General features: G+C 43.0%; 1 protein-coding gene across 3 annotated transcripts; it reads left to right on the top strand.

Annotated features, from left to right (window-relative positions):
• Positions 1-14668: 14668 nt before the first annotated feature.
• Positions 14669-18313, top strand: LOC134845623 (snurportin-1-like). Of its 3 annotated transcripts, XM_063862616.1 has the most exons (10): positions 14669-14728; positions 14836-14897; positions 14961-15153; positions 15824-16013; positions 16095-16199; positions 16267-16369; positions 16532-16629; positions 16727-16804; positions 16883-16963; positions 17699-18313. In XM_063862616.1, exons 3-10 carry the CDS (start codon positions 14987-14989, stop codon positions 18233-18235), a joined length of 1359 nt encoding a protein of 452 aa, XP_063718686.1. In that variant the 5' UTR covers positions 14669-14728; positions 14836-14897; positions 14961-14986; the 3' UTR covers positions 18236-18313. The 3 variants fall into 3 exon arrangements, with proteins under 3 accessions (XP_063718686.1, XP_063718685.1, XP_063718687.1); XM_063862615.1 differs by having other exon boundaries at positions 14687-14897; XM_063862617.1 differs by having other exon boundaries at positions 14687-14897; positions 16267-16336.
• Positions 18314-18914: the final 601 nt, after the last annotated feature.

The following is an 18914-nucleotide window of genomic DNA, read 5'->3' on the forward strand; positions in this document are numbered from 1 at the left end:
TCCGGATATGCCTCGGTCGTCTGTTGCGCCCGCGACATCGACGGCACCTTACTCGAGCTCTGGCCCGTGGATCTCGCTGTTGGCCTCGTCGGTAGCGGGAACTCTCCTGCGCCGTGTTCGGTGTTGTTACTTTGCCAAGTCAAAGCCCCTTACTCCTCCATCCGCATTCCAAGACAACCATCTGGTCTGTGCTCGATTTGATATGCCCTCAGTGGTGTAGCCGACTATCAAGACAGCCTCCGTCGCAGACTCCCTGCACTCGCCCTGGTCCTCCAACTGGAGGATCGCATTCAGCATCACCGCCATTCTCTCGTCGATCTGGGTGTGGTCCAGGTCCCTCAAGCGTCTGTACAGCTCGTCAAGAGTGGGCCTCTGCAGAGCCGTGGGCATAGAGTTCCAGAATCGGTCTGCCATTCTTTATAACTTCGGGATGTGTGTAGATAGATGTCAACCAGCTCAAGAATTACCTTACCAACTCAAGAATTACCTTACCAACTCAAGTATTACCCAATTCAAGAAATCTCTAGAAATCTTCTCTTGCAAGCACTTGCTGTAGATCCGGATTGTCGCGTGTTCAATCAAGATTCTCTTTTTCTGTTTCTCGCTTGAGTGTAGTTGGATATTCAACTTTGTTTTCAAACTTGATCTGAAAACATAAAGCTCATTAAAACTTAGTATGTCACGTTCCTAACCTAGAGACCCCCCTTCTACCCATATGATTAAAATCTTATCATTCACATATCACTTAAAACAATTTGATTGGATCTCCCTTAAGAACATGCAGATTCATTTTATGTTTTAGCACCATCAATTCTTTCTTTTAAAATTCAATTGTCATGCCGATCACATCTTAAGATCCCTTTACCTGCGCCGCACCCCAGTACCTGACTCAAGACTCCTCCCTCACACCCGACCTGGTACTTCCATGTACCCGACTCAGGCGATGCTCAAGTAGTACTTCTTGTGAAGATGCACCATTATCTCTGTTTCTGCAAAGACCACATGTAGGATAGCGTACAATTCCCTCGAGCTCAGTTTGCCCCTGTTTGGGTCGTACACCGGCATCGAGACCTCCACTATTCCTCTTTCAATCATGAAGTCACGTAGTCTTGTCAGTGCCAATATCACGTGTTCGGGATCAATTGTGTTTCTGTCGTTGACTCTCGTTACTAGGAAGCAGAGGTATTTGCCCGGGACTTGTGCCACTGACGGTGGAAGCGCTGCTATGCCTCCCAGTCCTGGCCTCTGTCTGAACAGAAACTCTACGTTCTGGTACTCTCTTTTGAAGTCAGCCTCCAATCTTGATTTGAAACTCATATCCGCCGTGATGCAGATCGCGCTGGTCCTGTTTGACAGGATGAAGTCGCTATCTGTTATCATGATGTTCTCTGAGTATTCATTGGGTATTTCGAATTTCGTTTTGAAATTCCTTCCTATGGTAGGCTCTGGTTCTTCTTCCTCCAGTTCCAATCCGCTTGTTTCCCTCACTTCCTTGAGCTTCTTTATCATCAAATTTTCGGTGTGGGTAAGTCCTACCCCCACTCCCCGGACAAAAATATTTATCGACGTCCCCGTCGATGTAGTCGGGTCTGAATTGTCCTTAGGGATGTCCAGTGGCCTGTCTGTTGCTGTCCATCCGAAAAGAGGGTCCTCTGTCTTCATGTAATTTGCTGCTGATATATCGACTTGCTGAATGCTTTGTCCTTCGTGGCTCTCGTCCTTGACATCACGCATCCACTCTAGAATCCTCAAGTTCGTGTTCTCCCTCCTTTCTATTTCACTCTGCTCGAGATCCGTCTCCAATTCTGGCGTCGAGTAATCATCCTGCGGATAATGTCCACCATCTTCAATGACCTGCCATTCCTCTCCGGCTTCCAGTTCGCCTGCGCTTAGTAGTTCATCGCCCAACTTGTCTGGCTGTATCTTATCGATCAAGAAGTCATCCCCGTACCTATTGTACCTCATGCCTGTGCGTTTACGATTGCCAGTCCTGGTTTCCGGTGGTGTTGGTCGATCCGGCTCCATCCACTTCGGTACCTCGTTTTGCTCTGGGTCGTTCCAGTCTTCTTCTACAAATGAACCTGCATCCGACTCCACTTCTATCTTTTCGTTGTCGTCCAAACTCAAGTTCTCATTACCATCATTTTTCTCTCTAGTGCCTTTCTCATTCACTTCGCACGCTGGTTCCACCACCAGGTACTCAAGACCTTCCATGTCTCTTGGTAGGCACCAGTCCTCCGGGGACGGGACATGAGGCTTCAGATTTTCGTAATGTGCTGCTCGCCCTGTACTCAAGCGATAGAACCGTCCTTGTTGATGTACTTCCGTAATCATGAACGGTCCTCTCCATTTCTTGAGTAGTTTCTTTGTTCCCTTGGGCGGTATGACATTTTGGAAGACCCACACGTATTGGCCCACTTCGTATGGCTTTGCTCTTAGTATCTTTTCGTCATATTTCTTGCGTTGCCTCATTTGCGCTTGCGCCGTGTTTCTCCGACATAGCTCGTTTAGCTCTTGTTGTCTTTTGATCGCTTCCTTCACGTATGCTTGAGGTGACGTCCTCTTCCCCTCGTACTCCGGGTAAAAGAATGTTATAGGCATTGCCCTTTCCCTGCCTGTCAACATCATGAAAGGACTGATACCCGTCGTTGAGTGCTGAGTACTATTATAGGCTCCTACTACCTGTGGCAGGTATTTGTCCCAGTCCGTCATGTATCTCGAGCAGTACACCCTGAGCATGTTGACCAGTGTCCTGTTCTGTCTCTCTACCAACCCATTGGTCTGTGGATGATAGGTCGTCGAGTGCGCTTGAGCAATGTGTGATCTCTTCATCAATTCTTTTGTCAAGTCCCCCACAAAAGCCTTGCCGTTGTCTGACTGGAAAGTCATTGGACAACCATATCGCGATATCCAATGCGTTATCAGGTGATCACATGTCTCCTCTGCCGAGGCTGTCTGGCACGGAACCGCTTCCGCCAACTTGGTGAAGTGATCTATTATAACTAGTATTTGGTTATAACCCGACTCCGTCATGCAGATTTTCTGATGGTCTATCTGCACCACTTCATTGAATTCCGAACTCTCGACAGACTTGAGGGGAAACTTCATCTTCCTTGGGTCTTTTACTTGAAGGCATGCTAGGCAGGCATTCACCCATCTCTCGCAAGCTTTTCTCATTCCCGGCCAATCAAACCTGTGAAGTATCCTTTGTTGTACTTTATCTATCCCCTGGTGGCCCATCTGGTCGTGTGATCTGAAAAGCACCTCCGTTTGGTACAATTGTGGTAGTATGATGAGGTTGTGTTTGTGTAATATTTTTTCCTCATCTCTTCTCTTGCACGCTACCACCCCTTCAGCTGTGTGATAAAGTAAATCTCTCTTTTCCTTGTAGAACTGGCTCAAGATCTTGTAGCTGTCTTCCTCAAGTTCCCCCTTCTCCTTGACTCCCGAATGGATCCATTTGGAGAGGTTACTTGTCATTTTGTCATTCTTCTGGGCCCTTATTAGGTCAGACAGCCTGTATCTCGCCTTAACGTGCTCCTTTAGCGCCATGATCTGTCCATTCATTTCACCAGGGTTGTGGGTGTCATCACTCAGCTTCACACATATCATCCTTTTCACGATTTTCATGTCGTCTTCTGGTACCAGATTCGTTCTGACGTTTGAGTTGCACGATAGTTCCCTTAGTGGTTTTCTTGAAACTGCTATTTTCTCGAGCTCTTCACCACCTCGTACCTCTTGTGTTTCCAGATTGTACGTCCCTGAAGATGGATCCGTCTGTAATTCCCTGTCGTGCTGTCTTATCTTCTCTTCCGCCAGTATCATGCATAGACTGTCTTGGTCTTCGCTGCTCTCATCCGAGTCTTCATCCCATTCTTCACGCTCCCCGGACAATTTCCCTTCTCCGGTTTCGTCTTCTTCCATGAATCTGGACCACTCCCCGGACTCTTGATCTAGTCCCAGGTGTTCAACTTCTTCTCTGAATGTTACTTTCTTATCCCTGACTTTTGTCTGCTCCAGAATTTTGTCGGGGATTTTTTCAACTAGTGATCGCACAACTTCCTTGCTATCAGTGATGCTTCCTTTTGAGACGTCAGTATTGTTCACTGTTTCTTCTCTCCGAAGTATGGTTAGTTCCGGTGCCTCCTGACCTTTCCCTTGGATCACGGGCTTGTCATCTGATAGTTTCTCAAGCAACCTCATTAAGTCTTCATCTATTCGGACCGTTCCCTCCTCTACCTGGGTGAGATCATAACCTTTTGCCTTGAGTGTCTCCCTCACGATCTTGGACTTGAGCATTATTCCTATCGGAATCCCTCTATTTTTCTTCAAGATGGTCTTTTCAAGAGGCTCTTTCGGCAATTCGGGATGATCTTCTATCGGTTTGCCTGATTTGTCCAGCCATCTCGTGAGTGGAAGACTGTCGTACGTTTCTTTGTCCATAAAGGAGAAGCCGTCTTTGATCTCAGGTCTGTCCGCCTCTCTTTGTTCTTGCCTCTCGTAGAACTCCGTCTTCTTACTCAAGCTGTCAGCATTTTGATGTTTATCTCGTGTTCTGTGCTCAATTATCATGTTGTATCCATCCAAGCGAACTATCCACCTCCCAATATAGCTCTGGTCCATTGAGTACGTTTTCAGCCAGCTTAGTGCTCGGTTGTCGACTCGCAGCTTGAAGGGCTCACTGCCTAGGTATGCTCTGTATTTTTCGACAAAGGTGACCACCGCGAACATCTCTGCTTTCGGTGCTCCGTACTTCATTTCTGTGTCACTTAGGACCTTGCTCCCGTATGCTATTGGTCTCAAGACTGTCTTCCCATTCCATTCTTGTTCTTGATGGAGAATCCCAGAAATGGCGACTACTGACGCGTCCGTGTCTAGCACGTACATCCCCTTCTCTGTCGGCATACCCAGTACTGGTGCCTCACATAGCTCTTTCTTTATTCTCTGGAATGACTCTTCTGCCGCGTTGTTCCACGTGAACTTCTTGCCCTTATGTCTCATTAGTTGTTGCATCGGGTATACCTTGTCCGCATAGCCCTTGATGAATTCTCTATAATAGTTGGCGAAACCCAGGAAGCTCATCAGCTGGTGCTCCGTCTTCGGTGATTTCCAGGTTAGGACTGCTTCCACGGCGTCTGGATCAGGTCTAATGCCGTGCTTATCTACCATCCTTCCCAAGTATTTAATCGAGTCCTTGAGTATCTCGCACTTTGATGGTTTACACTTCAGCCCCGATCTCTTCATGCACGCGAACACCTCGTCAAGCCTCTCGATGTGGTCTTCTAGTGTCGGCGTCGCTATTACCACGTCGTCCACGTAGCACATTACCAGGTTGCCGTACTTCTTCGTCACGCCTATCAACGCGTGTGCCATCAGCCGCTGAAACGTGGCTGTTGCATTGCAGAGTCCAAACGGCATCCGTTTCCATTGAAACAGACCCAACTCGCAGGCGAACCCTGTCTTGTCCCTGTCTTGCTTCCTTAATGGTACCTGCCAAAAAGCCGAGCCTAAATCAAGAGTCGTAAAAAATTTTGCATCACCTAACTTCGAGAGGCTCTCATCAATTCTAGGTATGGGATAGGCATCCTTCACCGTGACGGAGTTCAGGTATCGAAAGTCACAACAAAACCTTAACTGGTCGCCTTTCTTTTTTGCCATCACTACTCCACACGCCCACGGTGACTTGGATGGTTCTATCATGTCATACTCTAGTAACGTTTCGATTTCTTTTCTACACGCGTCCGATTTGTGTGGGGTCATGCGCCTCGCCCCCTCCCTGTGTGGTACCGCGTTTTCCTCAAGTTCAATTTCATGTTCAACAAAATTACAACACCCGATATCCGCCTTATGCCTTGAAAAGACCTCCTCGTTTCGCTCTAGTACGTCCTTGATAGCTTCGAGCTGTTCATCTTTCAGTTTGCCCCTTAAATGTTCAATCTCCGGCAGAACCGGTTTATCAATTTGCATTTCATCTAGTGTGGGTCTCTCTGGAAAGTTCGAACAGCTCGAAAGCCCATCGTCCGTTTCTGACTTAAGTGATTTGATAAGACCTGAAGAATCTTTTATTCTCTGCAATCGTCTCAAGATACAAATTTTGTCCCTGTGGTTGGGACAATCAACAACTTCATTTTGTTTTGAGTTTTCAATTGTTTCATATCGAGTTTTAACCGGTAAAGCATATCCCAGCTTCCTCCCTCTCTGTATCGTGATCGGTATATCAAGGGTATTCAACAAGACACTGACGCAGAGGCCGCTCTTCGTTATCGAAAATGATCTTCCTAAAACAGCAGCGCTTTGACTATTAGGATTTGGAACTATACACACTTGCTTGTTGTCACTTAGTTCATTATAATTTTTCATCCTCAAGCTTACGATTGCCGCTTCATTAGCTTTTAACCTCACTCTCCTACTCAAGAATACCGGTGCTTTGTTTTCATTTGCCATTATTAAATTTACCGGTTTGATTGCGTACCTCCTATCCGGGTTCCGTATCCTGAACATTGCATTATTTAGATCAATCGTTACGTCGAAGTTCCTGATGAAGTCTCTGCCCAAGATGAATTGGTCAGATTCATCTAGGTTTTCTACCACGATGAAGCTCATCCACAGGTTACGTTCCCCCAAATTGAGAGCTATTATCGGCGTCCTGCCCAACACCCGAAGGGCCCCTTTGTTTGCAGCTGACAGCCGTATTCTAGAGTCTATCAAGTCACCTTTGTCAAAGCCCATTTTTTCCCATGTTTCGATTGGTATGACGCTCAAGACTGCTCCCGTGTCGAGTAATTCACGTAACTGAGTCTTTTTGCCATTTATGTCTAGCACGTGCCCTGTCACGTCTGCTTCCGTCCCGATGTGCATTGCATCTTCTTCGAGCATAGCGCAGTGTCCAATCGATCTTACTTTCAATTCTTCTTTCCCTACATAGATTTGTCCAATTAGGTCTTCGTCGCATGTTATCATCGTCTTTGTGTAGATGTTGATTCCATCTATATTCAGCATGACCTCGTGTGGACCATAAGCTTCAGTGTACCTATTATCAACACGTACCGATTTGCTGCCCCCTCTCGTGAGTAGTGCCCTGAGCGCTCTAGAAGTCGTTTGTGGACTTATTCCACTCAAGTAGTCTGCATACACGTCAATGTGCATTATCGTCTGGTCGCTCGGCTCGCTCAAGTTTCTGGTTACCTCGTGTCCGCCCACTGTGATTATCGACATTATTCTTGCTCCGATTTTCGATATCCCAAAAGGTTTACCTGTCACCATTTTCACGGTGTTACAATTCCCGGTCTTCATTGAGCCCGTTCTAGCCTCTGGTATTGAGTTCGATCCGGTTAATGCTTCGTTAAAATTCTGTCTTTCGATCTCCAACTTTAGTCGTTGCTCTATTTCTTTCGCAGCCAGATCTTGTTTCACTTTGGCAATTGCTTCCGTCGCCGCTTTCTCATAATTTATCTCTAGAGAGCTTCCGGCCGCGGACTCTAACGCACCGCTAACATGTGTAACAGCTTTCACTGTCTTCGTCGGCAATTCGGTGTTTGGTGCCCCCAAGTTCCTAGATTCAAACTCGTTTTGCCTGTTCCGCTGATTCTGCACCGCCGCTAATGCCAACTTATGTTTGGGGTGATTCTGGTCCTTGACCGCTTCCCAGAACAAGGGACAATCCATTCTGAAGTGCCCCTCCTGATTACAGAAGAAGCATCTGGCGCCTATCTTGATGATCAAGCCATTATAGTACTCGTGTTCCTCCATCTGGCTCATATCCTCCTCATCCGGTGCATAACCTAGGCTCTTCATGCCTTGTTTGTACGTTGTGCAGTCAGCCACATGATGATCCGCTGACCCGCAGTTCGCGCATGATCTACGCTTGTCCATATCATCTCTAGGTTTGTACCATGATGACCTCTGGGGTTGGCTTCCCCCTTGCGTGTTCCTGTTTTCGGAATATGAGTACTTCTTAGGTTTCATCAGCATGTATTCTCTTGATTTCTGTCTCATTTCTTCTGGGGTGGGTGCGCTGTCCTTCGACAATGTGTAGTATGTTGCTAACATTGTCCTTAAGTCATCACTTTTCACCCCATCGATGAACTTCGAGGCAATGCTAAAGTTCCGTCTATTTGTCGACTCCTCTGGGTCACTCCTCCTTCTCAAGCTCTCGAGGTCATCTAGGAACCGATCTATTGACTCGTCGTCCCTCTGCCTTCTCTTTTCAAATCGCATCATCGCTTGGTGACCCTTCATGCCTGACCCGAATCGATTCAGCAATATCTCGAAGATCTTGTCCGCGGTGTCGCGTTCTTCCTCCTTCTTTGCGACCACGCATTTTAATGCCGTTCCTTCCAAGTTGCTCAGTATGGCTGTACATGCTTGCCTTTCGTCACTCAAGTTGTCTTGCTCTAGATGTAATCTCATCACTTCCACCCAAGTGTCAATGCATCCATCGGAGTCGTCCTTGAATTCTTTTGGCTTCTTGAATGTCTTTCTTGATTTTCCCTCTCTCCTGTCGCTCGAGTCAGTGTTCCTCGTGGCGAAGGCCTCTAGAGTCCTGTTCATCATCTCCCAAGTGCTGGCCCATGTCATAGCATCTGGTCCTGTGTTGCTGTTAGCTGTTGAATCTCCCGGAGCAGCCGTTGTATTCGACGTTCCATTCTTCATTATTGTTTTCGCAGTTGTTGGTGCTATGCTTATCGCATCCCTGGTTAAGGGCAACGGTGTCGATTGCCGTTTGTTCCTTTGTGGTTCTACAAAGTCAACTCTGGTGTTTTGCGTACGATCCGCTGCCGGTCTTTCTTGTGGAGTAGAACCTCTCAAGATTGCATCCAACTTCGCCTGTATTGCACACGAACTCTCGGCTTGACTCTTGCTCATTGTGTCCATTCTCCTTTCCAGGCTCCCTAATTGGCTGTTGACATCATCATATCGGTTCTTCAACTGTTGCATGTCTGTTTTGATGTTCTTTTCTCGTTCTTCATTGGTGGCTTCTACCTTGTCTGACATCTCCTTGAGTCTCTCCTCTGTTGCCTTAGCCAGGTTAAAATAACTGTCTAGATACTCGTGCTTGTTGTATCTTATCTCCTTTTTTATCACCTCTCTGTCTTCTTCACTGTTCTTAAGTCTTTTGTCGATCTGATTTAATTTCGCCAACAAGTCGCCCAGCTCAATGGTAGTCTCTTCATGGTCAGCCGTGAGTTTCTCTTCGGCCTTAGCCTCTGCTTTAGCTTGTTCCTCATTCTGGCCGGTTTCTGTCGTTTTCGTGCTCACTGTACCAAATGTTCGTGCTCTTTCTGCTTTCGGTTCTTCAGTCACGTTTTCTTTCGTTTTTATTCCGAACATTATTCCCAATTTTTCCGTAAAAGATGTCCTCTTTACTTGAGAGTCTTCTTTCACCGTTTCTTCGGTGTTGCCTATTGCATCTTCCGCGTCATCTATCGGTGAGAACTCTATGGGTTTCTGGTTCGGTTCCTCTGCATTGGGCATTGGAGTTGACTCTGTCGCCATCTTCCTTGTTTCATCCACACTTTGATCTGGTGTCTCTAGATCAATCTCGATGGTGGGTTCTACTCGCTCCCCTTCCGTGCCCTCTTTCGCCCTGTTCTCCGCTGTACTCCTTGTGCTGACCATGTTAACTGAAAAATTCGTCTTCGTTATCTTTGGGCCCGTTGATGTCGTTCCGCGCAGCGATGAATTATACTTCGTGTTTGATCCACTTGACCTTTTTTCGAGCACCGGTACCCTACTCCGCCTCATTATTTCTATTTACAACTGCTTCTATTTACAATTTTATTATATACACGATTCTATTCTAAGGGTAAAAAAAAATATTTTTTGTGGTAACAAACTCTGTACAACGTGTTAAAAACCTTATCCAATTCTCTTTCTAAAACCTCCGAAAAATTTTCCTTAATTTGGTCTTAACCCTACCTATTTCGATTTGTCTTATTCTGTCTTAAAACGCACTTGTTGTAATTTGACTTCAATTTCTATACCGTCCCAAAACTATTCGTCACTATCACAGTACTCTCCGCTAGTGTCCTAAGACCCTTGTACCAAGACCACTGTTCCAAGACTAGTGTCCCAAGACTACTGTCCCAAGACCAGTGTCCCAAGGCTAGTGTCCCAAGACTACTGTCCCAAGGCTAGTGTCCCAAGGCTAGTGTCCCAAGACTACTGTCCCAAGGGTAGTGTCCCAAGACCAGTGTCCCAAGACTACTGTCCCAAGACTAGTGTCCCAAGGCTAGTGTCCCAAGACTACTGTCCCAAGGCTGGTATCCCAAGACTAGTGTCCCAAGGGTAGTGTCCCAAGACCAGTGTCCCAAGGCTGGTGTCCCAAGACTAGTGTCCCAAGACTAGTGTCCCAAGACCACTGTCCCAAGACTGTCCCAGGACCACTGTCCCAAGACCCTGTCCCAAGACCACTGTCCCAAGACCACTGTCCCAAGACCCTGTCCCAAGACCCTGTCCCAAGACCCTGTCCCAAGACCACTGTCCCAAGACCACTGTCCCAAGACCCTGTCCCAAGACCACTGTCCCAAGACCCTGTCCCAAGACCCTGTCCCAAGACCACTGTCCCAAGACCACTGTCCCAAGACCCTGTCCCAAGACCACTGTCCCAAGACCACTGTCCCAAGACCCTGTCCCAAGACCACTGTCCCAAGACCCTGTCCCAAGACCACTGTCCCAAGACTGCTCTGTTTTAAGACTTCTTCGGTCTTGTCCCAATACTCGTCACGGAGTGTCTTCCTCGTTGTAGGGTCTTCTTGAACCACCGTACCTTGTACCACCACTCGAGCTCTAGTAAAATTTTCCCAAAAACCCTCTCTTAAAAGCCAAATGCTGACCCCCTCTTCTTTTTGGTTGTTTCTATTTCAATGTAGGTGCGCAGGTATCTTGTGATCACCTGTTCGTATAAAACCAAACACAAATCCTCACTAAAATGCAACAAAAATCTAAGTAAGAAAAATAATAAAAACAGAAAAATGAGCCCACCTGAAATTCAAAGGTGACCAATGTCTACCTTTCGTCCAAAAAAAAATGTCTGGTACCTAATTGCCACGCGCTTTCCTCCCCCCACTAGTGATCTTATGGGGTATCACAAAAGCTGTCTATATCCGGTCCCCCCTACCAGTCTTAACTCGAGTTGAATTCTGGATCTCCACCTAATATTACCAACGCGTGTTAATTTCTAATGTAACTAAGTCAACGATGTCGACTAATTAGTTACTCTAATTTCCCCCTTTTTACAATTTACAACCGCCAACCTCTAACTTAACCAGCCCCCCTTCTAACCTCCCCCCTTTCTAGCCCCCCTTCTTAAGCCTAAAAATTACTTTAAGCGCCGGGTGCTAAACCTCTCAAGAGAAAACCGTAGACCTGTTTCCAGGCCTGCTCAAGTAAAAACGTTCCTCAAAACTGGGGGATTTCGCTTATCCAATTTTACACTTATCTCCTATAATGTAATGTGGATTCTAACGATACCCGTTCTGCCCAACTTGAGAACTCGAGAATTGCCAAATCCTTCTTGGCTGCTTTCCCACTCGACTGGTCACCTGTTCCAGTCCAGTCTCCTATTGGTTCAGCCAAGTGTCCCTGAACCACTCTCCCACTCGGCTGGTCACCTCTTCCAGTCAAGTCTCCTATTGGTTCAGCTCAGTGTCCCTGAACCACTTTCCCACTCGGCTGGTCACCTCTTCCAGTCAAGTCTCCTATTGGTTCAGCTCAAGTGTCCCTGAACCACTTTCCCACTCGGCTGGTCACCTCTTCCAGTCAAGTCTCCTATTGGTCCAGCTAAGTTCCAAGCTATCTGAAAACCCTTGACAACGCCCCACTTTGGGCACTTTATTCAGTTTACTGGTTTAAATTGCTAGGTTGATCGAAACGATCGAACTTGTAAAACAGTATGGGTATACTATTTAATTAATATAAAGGTTTGATCCAACTAATCTGGTGTCAAAGTCACTGTCTTTTTTCGTTTTATGGTTTTTGTTCCTTTTTCTATTCTTTTTTGGTTTTTGTTTTGCTTTTTGTCTTTTTGCTCGTGTTTTTGTCCCCCTAGTTGCCCCCCTATACTCGGTTAGCTAAGCCTCGTTCGGAGAGCGCACCAGGAAATTTTCTCGAGTTTTCTTAAAAAGCTATCACGGTACAACCGGAAGGTTTGCACGTTCCTGTCGAACCGTACCGCCGGTACTCTAGAATGGGCATTCAGCCCGAAGCTGTCTCAAGTGGGTTCGACTCCGTAGTCTTGATGTCGTAAACACCCAGGAGCGCCATAAAAACACTATGTAACATTCGTCTACTGCAGTCACACATGAGGCTTAAGAAAAATAGGCCCTATAACCACTGGCTCAAGGGTCAGGGACACTATCTCTTGTGTTTTCCCACCTCAAGAACGGTCGGAGCCAGTTCGGTTCGCTTGTGACATGAGACTACGACCCGTTACAGCTTAAAGGCTACTACTAAAATATCCCCCCACTCTAGAATTAGAAACGTCCCCATACTTAGGTCTCTAGATACCCAAAATACATGAACGCCGTTAAAAACCGGGTTGGAACAATCCGTTAGGTTACTTTTTATTAGACAGTGTGACTTTGATCCATTTCAGATGGATCAACCTAAAACTCGCCTTACCTCAACATAACAATCATAAAACACACTCTAGAATTTAAATTCGTACTCACATATCAGCGCTCTCAAGAGTTGGGAAAATAATCCAGTCAGTAACTAACTCAAGAAATAAATAACTAAGAGAAGTTTAATGTTTTATAGTTTGGACAGCAAGGATAAGTTCATGCTCTAGAATTTGAGTTCTCTTGGACCGTTGGGACACTCCAGTTGTCCGCCTTTCCGCTGAAGGTTCACTCTGGTCCAACTTTAGTAATCGCTCTCTCGGGGATACTCTGTCTTCTATTTCAAGTAGGACAGCTCTACTCTCGTTCACTATGATGGAAATTGCGAATAGCAATTTCCCACTCGTTTTTAATTGACAACTTCCCCGCAATTGTTCTAAAATTGCTCTGATTTCTTTTTCTGATTTTCAGTTATCGCGAGAAAATCGTGCATGACATGTTCCTTTCGAAATTTTGAAAAATTAAATTTCACTTCAAAATCAAGTATTTTCTGCTCTTCTCAAGGTCAAACTTCCAAATATGACCGACTGGCACATCTCTTCTGCACTGCACTATGTATAAACCAAAAAAGACCATCTCTTTTAATAAAATAAGCTTTTGTTGTCCCAAACGTATATGCGGATCTTGTTCAAAAATCACTTGCCTAACTAAAAGTGAAACTGATATCAAATGAAATGCGCGCTGGAGATTAAACGTGTACTTAGCTTTATTACGATCGTAGACTGGTAGACAAACTTCTCCAACATGAAAAAGGTTTAATTCAAAATCAACAACCTTTGCTTAACCGCATTATTTTTGATTTCAATTAAAAAGTTAAAAGTCATTGTCAATTTTATTTCACTGCTTTCTCGAATATAGCAGTTACAGGTTAGAGTCTTTTGGTTCTAAACAACCATGTCTTAAAATTGACCAATCACAGACGAGTATTTCAACAGTTTCGTCATCGTTTTTCTCGTCGCTGGCATTATTGGAGCTTGGTTTTTGTGGGAACTGATTATTAGGATTATTGGTTTCCTATGTTGCACCAATCATCGTGATGACCTTTTTCTTGGCGTCCAGACCTCTTGCATTTTTGATTTTCCTGTAGTGAAGGTATGTGAAACGAGATTTCTACACCTTCCCACATTTTAAAGCCGTCCATTCTCAATATGTAATGTCAAACATTCTCGATTTTAAAGCCATCCATTCTCGATTTTAAAGCCATCCTTTCTCGATTTGTAAGACAGTCCGTCAGCTTTTTCTCTTGTTCTTCGTTTTGTATTTTAACTTCTAAAATTGCTCTTCTTATGTAAACATACTGACCCGGTTCAGTTAAGATACAGGTCTCACGTTGTTATATAGGGCTATGAATTATGTCTTCTGGCGATTGGAGAATTAATTTCGCTTCGATATCGTTGCATACATAAGAAAAATTCCACAATTTGATTTTGGCTAATTTAGGGTAAATGTTCTTGGGTCTATGAGACCTTGGAAAGCATCCCATGGGAAATACCGTCCTGTTAAGTAGAATGCTTCCTACACTTTTGATGCTAGTTATGAATTGATCTGCTTCCGGGGGAGCAATAACTGTCAGTGTAAGAAGTTTGCGGTCATCTTTTGTCACAGTTATTGTTTTTGAGGTTGTAATCTTCTGCTGCATTGTCGTGGGGAATTGTTTCATTATATCGGAAGCAAAACTTCGTTATGCCTGCGCCAGGTTTTCAGCTGACTTTACAATTTCTCTCGAGAATGGGGGGATGATTTTTAATATTTGGATTTGTTTTGTTTCTTCCGTCGATTTCTTTGCTGTTAGAGCATTTCTTAATTTTGTCTCCGTTTCAATCAGCACTTCATGAGTAATTGGTAGCTGAGATTCCGTCAGTTGTTGTTGACTCATGACTTGGTTTTACTCGTGGGGGCAAAAAAGCCTTCACCCGGAGATATACTTGAAAAAAAATTAGATTTTTCTCTTTCAAAATGTAGAAATCAGAAGGCAAAACAGAGTTTCTGATTTGCCTTCAAAACTGGATTTAAAATTTACAAAATTTCGAATTACAAATGCTCATTTCTAGGAAACTTCATGATACAATTTGATCTTGCAAAATCGTCTATTGCAAAATGGTGCACAGGTATTTTAAGTCTCAACAATAGGCTAAAAGCTTCGATTACTCTCATTAACTTTTGATTTTTATTGGCTAATAAGTTATAAATTTTAAGTCATGAGTTTTTTGTTTAGATGTAATGTCTTTTATATCTTTCCTACTTTTTCTTTGTAATTGGCAACTTAAATTGAAGCAGGTGAGGAGTAGTGGTTTGTTTTCAAAACTAATAATTCAGATTTTGAAAATATTCATTTTTTAGGCTAAAAAAGAATCTCAGAAATTTAAATGGAGGAACTGGCTGATTCGCTTGCCGCCGGATTCTCCGTAACAAAATCTGAACCTGGTACTTTTTCAACAGACAAGAACCATCCGCGATATCAACAATTCAAACCAAAAGGAGAGGTGAATTCTCAGAATTTGAGGCGAAAGCGGTTCCTAGAACAACAGAAAGCGTAAGTTGTTTTTTTTTGCCGTCGCTTGAATGCAAAAGTGTCCTGAAGAGCTCGTGAAAGCAAACGCGGAACAGAAAAATCAATCTCGTTAATAAATGAAAAATAACCTTGGGTCTTTAAAAAATAATAAATGAGCTGTAAATGCATAAAATTGCAAACGTTTTGAATAAAATTCAATCAAAATTTCTCTATTAGAGTCAAAGTCATTGCAAAAATTGAAATTTTGCATATAATATCCAGCAATAAGGATTTTATTGCATCGATTCATTTTGTTGTGCTATTGAATCATTGATCATTTTTAATGGCAAGCGTTTGTGGCTGAAATTAACAAAGAAAGTCCAGTCTCGATCCGATGAGGTAATGTACGTTGATAGCTTATCTAAACATTTCTCTAAAAGTTGACCTTCTCAGTTTTCTCAGAAAAGGTGGAATCAATGGATCTTGATTTTATTCGGTTACCGCAGTAAGTAAACAACCTCAGGCCAATAAGTAGACAAGTTTTCCCATTTCTGTTCATAAAGCAAATTTTGCTTGCCAAAAACTACTACAGTTTTTACCGGACAAATTTAGGCACCTTGTTTCACATCTCAGTCCAATTTTAAGTTTTCGAAATGTGGAAAATTATGTTGTTTGTAACTGAAAAAAAGTTATGAAGTATTTGTTTGAATAGGAAAAGATGTGATGCACAACTACTAGCCAGAAAAATTGCCGAAGACAACTTGAGTGACATCGAGCAAGAAGGGGATGACTTCTCAGATGGAAGCGAAATGGAAGATGAGGTCTCTAAGAGAACCGCGTTCAAAACCTCTGGTTTGTGCAGCTACTCTTCAAGGCCTCGGAAACAGCATAAAACTCCCAGGGTGCGTCTTATTGACAGAAAAAGGCGACAATAGTCAGTGTTCGAATTGAAATGATCATTCGTGTAATCCTAACTGTTTTAGCTCATGCTATCTGAATGGCTTGTTGATGTACCTGAAGATTTCGAAGCAAGCTGTTATGTGGTACCTTGTCCGGTTGGTAAACGAAACCTGGTTACTGCATCTCAGGTTCGAGTCAAGTTGAGACAAGCGTTTGACAAAAATTGTACAGATTTTATCATGACGGCATTTTCAGGGATATTGCACTGCATGGACAAAGTTCGGAGTGCGAGCGCAATATGAGTTCGAGTCAGCGCTGCCCCATGGTAACCGCCATAACACAAACTATCAGAAATATGGTACAACCACCAAATCCAATCACATACCACCCCAATTAATAAAACTAGGAGAATATACTGATGAATAGATTCACCGATTGAGTTGTTGTTTCCAAATAGTTTTATTTTAGACTTCAAAGAATAAGCTTTCTGAATTTCGATGAACTGAAGATTTATTTTTAGCTTACACAATTTTGGATTGTGTATACAGTCCACCAGAGAACAAGTATTACTGCGTTGATTTACTCTGTTGGAATGGACATCCATTTCTAGATTGCGAGGTGAGTCGTTACTCTTAAGAGAAGTTATTACAGGTAATGACAATAAAAACGAACACAAGTTGTTATTCGGGGATAGTTCTAAGAGATGTGGTTTCAGACGGAGTTCAGGTTTTTCTGGCTGCAAACAAAGTTCCAAGAGAACCCAGAAATCACCAAGAAATCCAAATTCAACCGCGTGAGTCTCATATAATAAATATTTCAAAATAAAAGGTAGAAAATGAGTTACTCTAAAGCAATATTTTGTTTACTTTAGTCGCCATTTGAGATTCTACCTTATTTTCCTTGCACATCGGAGGGAATTGTAAATGCTGTCTCCTATTTTCCACCAGAAAAAGTAAGTATCTAACTGAAAGTTTTAAGTGTAACAAACGAAGTGATTGTAAATTATATTATATATGTCGTGATGCTTTTTTGTTGCAGGAAAAAGCCCTTAAATTTGTTCACGCTCAACAGATTTTTCTTGGATTTTTTAAAAAGTTGTTCATTTCCTGTGTTTTAAAGGAAAACAAACTCCAGAATAGAATAGCAACAGTGTAAATGTAGAGAAAAACGTGAATGACTTCTAGTTTCAAAAATCGACTTAAATTTTTAAAATTTTGAGCGGAAAAAATTATCCTTTGATCCAATTTTTCTCCAAACACCAGTACTTAAAAATATCAATGATAGACAAATCTGGAAATTCAACATACTTAAATGTGATATTTTTCTTCGAAACTTGAAAAAAGTTCGAAATTTTTTTCAATCCAGTTTTTTCGGTTTCCTTAGTTATTTTGCTTTTCCAACCGTCTGTAGGCTATGTTCTCGTATCGAGTTAGTTTTAAAAATTATGTTGATCATAAAAAATTATTGCAATTTAAAGTGCTTCAACCTGAAAACTCATAAAGCGCAAAGAAAAGTCTATTTGTCGGTTTTACTAGTTCATAGACATTTTTCAAACTGTCTTGAGTTCATTGACATTTTTCAAACTATGTTGTCTGTTTTTTTTGTATCATTTTTTGTGTCTTTGTAATTTCAGTTCTAATTACCCCACCGCAAGTTAACTATTGTATCAATAGTATTTTTATTTCAGCTGGATGGGGTATGGTTTTTTCACAAGCAGACACATTATCATTTGGGAGTGACTCCTCTTGTAGGCTGGCTCAAACCCCATATGGTCCCAGAAGTACTCAACGTACAAGTGCCTCTTCAATACTCAAAAGAGCAAGCGCAGATCAACAAGCAAACAACAAAACAGAAGAAAAGATATTTCGGAGACGCAGAAAGTGGAGATATTGATAGTTCGAAACAGACTCAAATTCTGTCTAAAGAGGACAAATGGGCTATGCAATCCAATGCAAATCATGCAAATATGACAAATAGTTTCGCTGCTAGAGCTAAAGTTAAGCCGAAAGATGATTTAGACGAAGGAGAAATAGTTGAAGACGACGAAGATCCGTTTGAAACTCCTGGAAGTGTTCGAATGCAGATGAGTAGTGATGTCGCTGGAAGTAGTAGTCAAGATTATGACCAGATGATGTCTAGTTATATAGCCAGCTCGGAGAGTGAGCAAGTAACAGACTTTAACATGAACTCGAGAGCGAAAAGTGATTTTTCTAGTGACTGGTAATTTGTCTAGTTGCTGATAGTTGAATATGCTTTTTTTTGCTACTGTCTGTACTTTGAATCAAATAAAAGTTTTCACAAACTGCTTGTAGTTCAACCACGTGTTTCGGCTACATAAAAAATTTCTAAGCGTGAGTTGCTTGAAAATATAGAGAAAAAAATTCAACATAAACAAGGTGCTAGTACTTTTTTCCAACAAACTAGCATAACAGAGATCTCTGCTGAAGTGCTCAATGTAGTATTTGTGAACTACTCGTGAGTAGTGGTGCAACCGAACGTTCGTTCGACGTTAAACCTTCGAAGGCTCTCGCGAACATTCAGTCCTATTTTACTTGTTTGTTATTGAGTTGTTTACATAAGTATTCAAGGGGAAGGTTTTCATGCTGGAGGGACCGAATGCTGGAAAAATTTCAACCACTCTAAATTGCTTACCGCTACTGTTGGCTAAATGCCTTTCTCGCAAAATCGCAGTCAATATTAACAGAAAGTCATAATTACACAAGCATAGCTTGTGTTATACTATGAACTTTCTCTGTTTTCCAACCTAAATCGCAAATATTGTTGCGATGCAATTGTTGCGACAAAATGTGTTCATTTTGATCCAGCTATTAAGTACAGCCAAGGCTATGGATATAAACACAGACTATTATATTACAAATAGCACTTAAGCTTCAAGATATCAT

The sequence above is a fragment of the Symsagittifera roscoffensis genome, chromosome 5, assembly GCF_963678635.1.
Source record: "Symsagittifera roscoffensis chromosome 5, txSymRosc1.1, whole genome shotgun sequence".
Taxonomy (NCBI): domain Eukaryota; kingdom Metazoa; phylum Xenacoelomorpha; order Acoela; family Convolutidae; genus Symsagittifera; species Symsagittifera roscoffensis.

What these genes read in the sequence shown, in the direction of transcription:
- LOC134845623 (XM_063862616.1), top strand. Translation starts at nt 14,987, where the DNA reads ATGGAGGAACTGGCTGATTCGCTTGCCGCCGGATTCTCCGTAACAAAA. An exon ending in TTCCTAGAACAACAGAAAGC is followed by an intron (nt 15,154 to 15,823) that starts GTAAGTTGTTTT and finishes TTGTTTGAATAG; the next exon opens with GAAAAGATGTGATGCACAAC. An exon ending in AGAAATCCAAATTCAACCGC is followed by an intron (nt 16,805 to 16,882) that starts GTGAGTCTCATA and finishes TGTTTACTTTAG; the next exon opens with TCGCCATTTGAGATTCTACC.